The sequence below is a fragment of the Sceloporus undulatus genome, chromosome 2 (assembly GCF_019175285.1).
Source record: "Sceloporus undulatus isolate JIND9_A2432 ecotype Alabama chromosome 2, SceUnd_v1.1, whole genome shotgun sequence".
NCBI lineage: Eukaryota > Metazoa > Chordata > Lepidosauria > Squamata > Phrynosomatidae > Sceloporus > Sceloporus undulatus.
Window position 1 is genome coordinate 18,454,957 of NC_056523.1, and position 9,643 is coordinate 18,464,599.

The following is a 9,643-nucleotide window of genomic DNA, read 5'->3' on the forward strand; positions in this document are numbered from 1 at the left end:
CATGCCCTAAACTAACAAATAAAGTAGTGTTTCAGCTATGATAGACTTGCTCTATCTCTATCTTTGTTTCACGTCTCTTCAGTTCACTTAGGCAACTGAGTAATCAACAGCATCTCCACTTTTCAGGGTTTAACGATGATCTCAGCAATTGCTTATAAAGTAGCAGCATGATAAGTGCAAAATGGCATAGTTTAGGCTACCAGCAGGGTACAGATTTCAAACAGGGATACAGGGCCAGGCTTTCACATTCTCACATACAGGCTTTGGTATCTGCTTATAGTTCTAATGGTGAGGGAGTGAAGGATTTTGTCTGCAAAGTGTCTTGCAAATGTTTCACAGCAAGCTGTCAAGTGGTCTTTGCTTTCTTCTTGGGGGCCAGAATGTAAAAGGTCCCTGACCACTTGGAAAGCTCTGCAGGACAACACTGCGCAGAAACAATGTTGGCAAAGAGGTATAACTTCTTTGCTGCCATTATCGCCATGATGTCAACTTTCCAATGAGTTCTAGCCCATGCTCAGTAGAACTCAGTCCGTGTCTTCCATCATGCATCCCGCTAGTCTTTCTCCCACTCTTTTCATCACCATCAGCTCTCTTGTGAACCAGTGAGCACATTTGGCTAACTTCATGTGGACAATTGGAGGCAATCGTGTCCACCGCATTGGCAATTTCCCTATTCCAGAGATCAGCCAGGGCTTTGGCAGGATCACCTGCCAAGGCAACAGGAAACTCCCCAAGAACCATCAGGAATTTATCTGGATTCATAAGCATCCTGGGGTGGATCATCTTAATCAGTCCCCACCCCTGCAGAGGCTTGGAGTCCCAATGAGTCTAAGCCTTACCGGGTAATGATCAGTCCATGACAACAGAACTACAGAGAGTTCCTCCATTCCCAGCACACTGTCACCCTGTCCAGATTTTAAAAAATAAGGCCCAGAGTGTGTCCTGCAGCATGGATGTCTCAGATATTATTTGAGACAGCCCCATGGTTGTCATGGCAGACATGAAATCCTGAGCTGTACCTGACAGAATAGTCTCTGCATGAATGTTGAAGTCCCCCAGTTCAACACCAACACCTGTGATGAGATAAAGTCAGCCAGCTCAGGCAGGGAGACCGTTGAGCAGTGGGGTAGGTGGTACACCAAAAGAATCCCTACTCTGTCTCAACCACTCACCTTTAAGTAGACACACTCATACACAGTAGACTGTGAGACATGGCATCTGGTAAAAGAAATGGACTCCCAACACACCATGGCAAGCCCACCTCCCCACCCCCTGGGCCTCACCTGCTGCTGTATGGAGAACCCAGGTGAACAAATCTGGGGGAGATTAACCCATCCTCCCCGTTTCATCCAGCCAGGTCTCCATCATACAAGTCAGGTAGGCATGCTTGTTCAGGATCAGGTCCTGGATCAGAGATATTTTTCCATTCACCAACCTGGCATTGAGCAACATCATTTTCAGCTCAGGGAGCCTTATCTCAGCAATTAGCACAGACTTTAAGCTTGTAAACTAGCAGCATGGTTTCTTCAATGCAAAATGGCATGATTAGGCTACTGGCAGGATACAGGTTTCAAGCTTTCACATTTTCATATACAGGCTTTGATGTTATATACAACTGTGTCTGCCTATACCTTTGAAACATTACAAATGAGCCAAATGACACTGTGGAACCCTTCTTCTAAGAGGGAAGGAGTAAAGTGAGACTCGGGTTTTTAGCAGATGAAATTGCAGTAATATAAAAGTGGTTAAGCAAACATTATGATTGATTCTGTGTGATGTCAATTAACAAATTGTTCGTGAATTATTACTGGGATGGAAGGAATGGTGGGTGTTGCTTTCTAAATTGTGAATACTAACTAATAATAAACAATATTTTTTTCAAATTCTTATTTTTATTGATAGTGAGAAAACATGAAATATGTCCAGCTCCTCTTCCTCTCCTCCCTGGTGATCTCTGTCCACCTGGTTGGATTGGTTTCCAGAGGAAATGCTACTACTTTTCAGCAGCTGAAAGAAACTGGACCTCTAGTAGTTTACACTGTTCTTCTCACAATGCCTCTCTGGCTGTGATTGACTCACAAGAGGAGATGGTGAGTTCAGTGGATGATACCCCTGGGGAATCCCAGAGGGCTTTCATTATTGTTTTATGCTTATTTTACTATTTTGCCACTTGGCATTGTGAGACTAGTTTTTGTTATTGTAAAATGTTTTTGAGTCCTTTTTCATAAATGCAAAGTATAAAATATATCTTGAAATAGACCAGTAATATTAAATAGACGAAGCAAACACTGATGTGTGTGGATTTGACTGCTTCAGCTAAACTGAAAAGTTTGCATTTCCAATGCATTTTCTGAATGTACCAATTAGGTTTTTAAAATAACAATTGATGTGCTTACTATACAAAATTATGCACAGCATGATTTAAAAATATGGCTATTATCCACACCCAAAATAAGCATCAAGATTCCCCGCCCCATAACTCACCACTGAAGATATTTGGGAAGCAAGGGGTTTGGGATGTAATTCTCAATCCCTTAATAAAATATAATTACCTGGGGAAGCCATGATGATTAAAGTACTATGATAACTGATACTGTATTACTAGATATTCCCTGGCATTCATTTTCTTTAAAAAGACTGGGATACTCCATCCTACATGATGAATAAAAGAATCCCCACATGTATTTAAACTTTAATATCAATCCTTCGGCTTCCTTCATTGTGATTTTTATCTCAGTTGGGAATTGTGTGTTTTGAGGAAAGCAGGGAGATGCAATATAATAGTGTCAGGAGGTAAACACAGTTCCCTTCCCTGCTGTGTTAATTTTATCCTTTGAATCATTTTCAGTTATCAAGGTATATTTGTCACTGTCATTCTGTAACCAGCCCACAAATTATTTGGCTGTTATGCAGTATGTGTGGGCAACTGTGGTTTGCATTCTTGATTGCATCCATCCCTTGAAACAGTGACTGTGGGATTTCCTTCCATGGGAGATGAAATTGTCCCTCTCCCTGCTCTCTTTTCACCAACAGCTGTAGGCCTTCTTAGTTAGGCAAGTGTGTGACTTTCACGTATATTGTATGGTGTGCTGTTTTAATGCTTTGATTATTTTTTACTTTTCCAAATGTTTCTTAAGTATCCTGTGTTTTTAACTTATGTTTTAATATTTGTATATTTTTACCTAATAAATGGGATTAAATAAGAATAATATTCAAAATACGTATGTTTTAAATACATTAGTATCTTACAATTCAGGATGTCATTTTTCAGATACTTTATAAAGATTTTAAAGGTAAAAAAATATTTGTATATTTTTTAACTTTTGTGATTAATGTTTTAGTTTTATCCTTTTTAGAGTATAAGCTGCCTTGAATCTCATTTTGGGAGAAAAGCAAGATAAATAAAATATAATAAAATAAATGGATGTTTAGCTAGGAAACTACCCCCCCCCCCCCCGAAACCTTTGATCATTTGTCTGCTTAAGACCTCACCTCACTTGAAGGGTCATCACACATTAGGAAAATATGCTAACTTCTCTTGCCTGGTGAATAGAAACCCAAAATGTAAGGGGCAGGGGTGCTGATATTTTACACTCAGACAGTAAAAGGTTAAGAACATATTCCTTTTTTTCTGTCTTTTGTTCAAATTGGTAGCTGCTTTTTGTTTGTTTTTTTCAATGGCGAGTTGTGAACATATTATTACATGGAATTTAGCCTCAAAAATGGTTGTGGGATTCAGAAATTCATCACTCTTTTGCATGGCCAATCCTGGAATCATGGTGGAACCAGATCACATGGGAATGACAAGTGGTGGCAGGCCTTGCAGTTGTGAACTGATACCAAACCTGTTTGAGTACAAAATATTTCTTTTTAAATATGTATCATGTCATTTCCGAGTTTATATCTGGAGGTGTAAACTCCCATTTTTCTTCCAAGCTTTGTGAAAAATGGGAGTCACCCAGCATTGTTTGCCAGACATAAGGAAAAGGGCAGACCATTTTAACGTGGGGAAAGACAGTGGTGACATATATTTCTAGTCAAAAACTATTAGTAAAAGATGCCATTGTGACAAATCACAGTTGCTTCAGCATCTCATCAAGTGATTATTACTGTCTCTAGTTTCTTGTAAAATATTGCAATAAAACTGGAATTGATACGGTATTTCTTTCTTACTTTTCAAGAGTTTCCTTTTACGTTACAAAAGTCCTCCTGATCACTGGATTGGTCTCCGAAGAGATAATCCATTGCAGCCCTGGAAATGGATCAACAGTACCCTTCTTAATGAATGGTGAGCCTTTTTTTCTGTATGGTTTAAGCAAGAAAGGTCACAGAGATCAGAAATTAGAAGTGCTGTGACATGACTCAGGATTATCAGGATTTCTAAAATATTCTAAGGGATTCTGGTCATTTTTGTCCAAACCAGGAAATGAGTTGAAGATATCTTCAGTGCTGCCTTGTTGTTTTATCTGGGGATAAGTTTCAATACTTTCAGATACAGTTTGTTTAAATGTTATATTTTTGTTTAGGTTTACGATTTATGGAGGGGGAAGGTGTGCCTATATGAATCATGAAGTTATTGCCAGTTCCAGCTGCACAAGAGAAGAACACTGGATCTGCAGCAAACCAGCTGAGAGATGGCATCCTGTCACTTCTATGAGTCCTTCCTCAGACTGCCAAGTGCATGAATTAAACTACTAAGATACTCATAATGTATTGGGTTTTGGCTCCTTCAGCATGCAGAATCTTGGCAGTGTTTGCATTTTGCTTCGGAGAAAGGAACTTGAAGCTTAGGATGAAGCAGTTTTGTGAATATTGGCTGACACAAGGCATAGTGGTGTCCCATAATACCACTGAACTGTAACATTGTTTTGCATCAGTAGTGTTAGTGTTCTGTGTAACATGCACACTTTTTTTGTGCTTGTGTAGCTCCTTTTTCTACATGGTCTCTGACTCCTGTCTATGGGTCTAGCATCTCCATTGAACTATATGTGGATCATTCTGCAGAGTAATAGAATGCTGAAGGAAATGAAGCTACTTTCCTTATATCCTTTGATCTATTCCATGAGTAGCATTGGAATATTCTCCTATTGAGTGACTTTCTTGACTGTGAAACTGAGTGTGTTTTGTTTTGTTTTTTATTAAAAATTCCCTATGGTTCTTTTTACTTGAATATGTCTGGGCAGCTCAGTACTTCTGAGTGTTTACTTAATGGTGTTTAACGTTTCCCTTATGATCCGTGGAAGAAAAGAAATTTTGTATGAAGGGAAGAATAAATAACGGTGGTGGTTAAAAAACTATTGTACCAACATGGAAAAATAAAGTATAAAGTTCTCTGAAGATGCCAGCCACAGATGCTGGCAAAATGTCAGAAAGAAACTCTGCTAGAACATGGCCACATAGCCCGAAAACCCCACAAAAAACTATGGATGCTGGCCATGAAAGCCTTCGACTTTACATTATAAAAGTATAAAGTACACATGGAAAGTAAAAGTAAAAAATAAACATGGAAAAGTAAAAGTAAAAAGATCTGGGGAGAGGGGAAGGGTCAGAGAGATAAGAGGTTTTATAAGTTATGAGTAAGTTGTATAGATGTATTATATTTGTGTTACGGTTAATAATTAAAAAAGAGCGTGCATGTGTGGCTTGCCCAAGGTCACTACCCACAGGGTTTCCATGGCCCAGTGAGGATTTGAAATGGTCTCCTGCAGCCCTAGTCCAAACACTACACTGCACTGACTTATTCTAACCTCCTTCCGGTATAAATTCAGAAATGGATTGAATACAGAAATCCCATACTCCACGTATAAGCTTCCTTGAAGTTTTAATTTTTTTTAATTTTAAAAAAATTGCAAGAAGAAAAAACTGGGTCTTCTCTCTTTGCCTGTACCACTAGTTTTTAAAAAATATATGTTGGGTGCCTTCAAGTCATTTCCAACTTAGGGCAACCCTATCAAGGGGTTATCAAGGGAGAAACTTATTCATTCCATGATTCACTTTATATATGTGTGTGTGTGTGTGTGTGTGTGTGTGTGTAATATATAGTGATTCATGGAATGAATAAGTTCTGGTGACCTTAAAAAATACACTCCCAAAGGAAGTGAGAGGGACTTGTGTGTGTGTGTGTGAATCATGGAAGGGAGATGGGGAACAGGTGTGGGGGCCAAAGAGGAGAGAATGACGGAGGGGGAGGGGGACTTTCTTCTCCTGCAAGAGGATCGTTCCAGCCATGCCAAGAAAATGTCCTCAGTCAGGACATGGGTCTTTCCTGAAGAGGCCTCACCCCTCTTTCCTTTTGGGGGTCCTCATGCAGAAACCAGAGGACTGGACGTGTGTTATGTGTCTGTCTCTTGTAGTCACAACTCTTGCTTCCAGCAAGGAAGGGGGTTGAAATAACTGGTCTCCAAGGTCCTTTATTATCATCATCATCAATCCTCAGGGGATTGTGTCACAGAATTCCATCCTCAGTCCAGATGTGTTCACAAAGATAACTGTGTTGTCCTGTTTCAACAGGGGTGTGGGGGGGGGGGGAGCTGGTAGGTGGGAATGAGGGGCTGTCTCTCTTTTCAAGCATGACTTTATCAGTTTCAGTGCTGGGGATTTCCAAGGCACATGGTTTATGAGAAACCAGGGCTTTCCCCTCATTTGCCTTAATTGAGGAAGTCAAAGCAGTTGCTGGTTTTTCCTCCCCTCTTTTCAATCAACACTAGAGATAGCAGCACCTTTGTAAAGCAGGCACATCTAGTAATTGTTAACTGAAATGATTGGAGTGGTGAGTGGAGGGAGTATAGTGATCAAGGGAGAGAAAGGAAGGAGGGCTTTGCAAGACCTGAGCAGGGCTATGGATGAAGGGGGCCACTTGTCCAAAGGATCGAAACTGCCATGAGGGCAAATCACAGAAAAGACGGAGTCCTCTCATCTTGCTCATGGATTGACCGCGAGACAGTGCATCTGCTGTTGTTCTTAGCAGCCACTCTTACTCCTGCTCTCCACCTTCTCCACTATCATTATTTTTTTCCCAATGAATCCTGCCTTCTCAGGATGTGACCCAAGTATAACAACCTCAACTTTTATCATATTCTTTGACAGTGGAACACACTCCCTCAGAGTGTGGTGGAGTCTCTCTTCCTGGAAGTCTTTAAAGAGAGGCTGGATGGTCATCTGTCAGGTATGCTTTGATTGAGAGTTCTTGCATGGCAGGGGGTTGGACTGGATGGCCCTTGTGGTCATCTCTATGATTCTATGCCTCATTCATGCCATTTTTATGGGAAGGGGCTCTTGTGTGTATGCATGTGTGCTCATGCGTACTCAGTGTTCAAGATTACAAAGTGGACCAAAATGGCCAGGACATTGCAGCAGGTCCAAATATAACACCCCCTTTGCACATGCCAGGGATGAGCACCATCTTTGTTCCCATTAACTGCACTGTTTCTTACTTTCCAGGAAACCCTCCAGGGACCAGGAGCCAATGCCTCAGAGATCAGCATGTGTCAGGGACAATCACTTTGAGTAGTACTCCCTTAAAAGTCTCAAAGGTGAAACTGTTGTTATTCATTCATTGTTTTTCAAGGTTTGTCCCACATCAGTCTCGAAAATTCTGAGTTCCAGTGGTTGTTTTTCTTATCTCTGAAAACATGAAAAATATCGAGGTTGTTAGTGATTTTGGACATCTCAGCGGCTTTTATGGCTGGCATCCAGCATTTTTTTGTGGGATTTTCGAGCTATGTGGCTGTGTTCTGGAAGAATTTGTCCCTGACGTTTCACCAGAATCTATGCTGGCATCAGAGATTATGGGCTTTCATTAAAGTTATGACAACACCTAGGGGCTGGAGTAAATAACATCCTTTTGTTTCTCAGTTTGTGTGTTATCAAGGGAACATATTTTGCAGAAATACTGGGTGGGGAGGTTTGAAACCACCACATTTTTTGGAAAAATAAAAAATGATATTTTTTTTATATAGTTTGGTCATCTTGTATTTGTGAATTTTAACGTGCTTTTTATTTGCTGTAAGCCACCTTGAATCTCAAATGGAAAAAAGTGAAACATCAATAAATATCATCATCACCATCAGCACTCTGTTCATGTTTGATGAGCCCAATCTAGATCAGATTCAATGTGCTTTGGCAACTGCAGCTGAGTTCAATTTATGGCGACCCTATGAATGTGAGAAAGCATGTGTGGTGTAGTGGTTTGAGCACAGGGCTACAATTCTGGAGATCATGGTTTCATGTAAACTCACCTTGGGCAAGGCACACACTTAGAAAACCCTGTGCCTTGGGCAAGGCACACAACCCAGAAAGCCCTGTTAGAGGTTCACCTTGGGGTTGCCATACATCAGAAGGCAAACAACAATGAATGTGAGACTTTAAAGTCTCCCTACTATCAACAGCTCAGGTCTTGCCTACTCAGGGTCTTCCTTGATGAAGGGTATATCTACGCTGCAGAAAAAAAGCAGCTGAAACCACTTTAACTGTAATGTCTTTAACCTACAGAATCCTGGGATTCGTGGTTTTGTGCTTTCTGACAGAACTGGCTGAATACTCACTGTAATATAAATCCCAGGAAGACACTGCACTTAACATGGTATCAGCCTCTTTTATTTCTTCGGTGTAGAAGAGCTGTGAGTCTCTCCATCTGGAATGCAGTTTCTACTGCCTTGCACCTTCACAAGCATTTTGCTTTTGGACCCATTTGTCTGCCTTTTGGTCAGTCCATTTGTACAGAACTCTCCTCCAGCATCACATTTCAAAGGAGTGGATTTTCTTCCTCTTAGCTTAGTTCATTGCCCAGATGTCACAGGCATACTAAGGACATGACTATACATGGCTTTTAAATTGTGATTTCACTGGGAAAGAAGGGGCTTTGATGATATTCATCACATGCTGCCACCTCTGATTTGCAGCTGTCTTGTCCCCGACCTGTCCCTTTTCATTCATGGCAATTGTGCAACTCTCCAAGTGTGAAATGTCCCTCCAGTTGCCAGATGCATGGTGTCACTATCCCCTCCTGTCCCTCCTCCCCCTAACTATCCTGAGTCTTGTGTGCTTCCCATTCAGCCTTGGCCTTCCCCTGTCCATTTGGTCTTTCTTTGTCCATTCCCACTTAAAAGCTGACACCAAGGCATTGCTAGGCAAGCAGCCACCTGGCAGCCTTACTCCAGGCATCTCTTCCTTGAAAGGAGCTGGAGTGCCTGTGATGATCTGTACTGCGTACCAACAAACATCTAAGTGTTTTTGTTTTTAATGGAAGAGCAGCTTATTTTAGGAGCACAGTGACCGACAAGACCTCCTATGTATTCTAAACCACATTTCACCTGCCAGTCCTGCAATCTGGTGTATGTCAGTGAGTGCAGACACACTGAAATGTCATCTACAGTATGTGGGCAAAACAACCACAGATCTGCATACACACTTCAGTGTTGGAATAGGGACAAGATCTAGAACTCTGGTCAATATAGGGAGCTGCTGAGATAGAAATGGCCTTCAGCTGTTTGTATTATCCTAATCAGCTTCTGAGCCTTCATAAGGCTAGCTTTCATTTGTGATTCATCCCCTTCCCTTGTCTCTCTCAACCTTTTTCCTTTTGCAGTATATTTTGTCTTACCCTGTTTCAGATTAGTTTACATTGTTTGGTATATTTGCTATT

At 41.0% G+C, this 9,643-nt stretch overlaps 1 protein-coding gene across 9 annotated transcripts in view; it reads left to right on the plus strand.

Moving 5' to 3' along the window:
• The window catches only part of LOC121921139 (C-type lectin domain family 2 member B-like), a 49,589-nt gene extending 41,521 nt beyond the window's left edge, over positions 1-8,068 (plus strand). For 8 of the 9 annotated variants that reach the window (XM_042448743.1, XM_042448744.1, XM_042448749.1 and 5 more), the window contains one exon: positions 4,527-8,068. In XM_042448743.1, coding sequence (XP_042304677.1) covers positions 4,527-4,698 — 172 coding nt within the window. In that variant the 3' untranslated portion in view covers positions 4,699-8,068. The remainder of the gene's footprint in view (positions 1-4,526) is intronic. The other variant, XR_006101851.1, reaches the window with a different exon arrangement.
• The last annotated feature ends 1,575 nt before the right edge of the window (positions 8,069-9,643 follow it).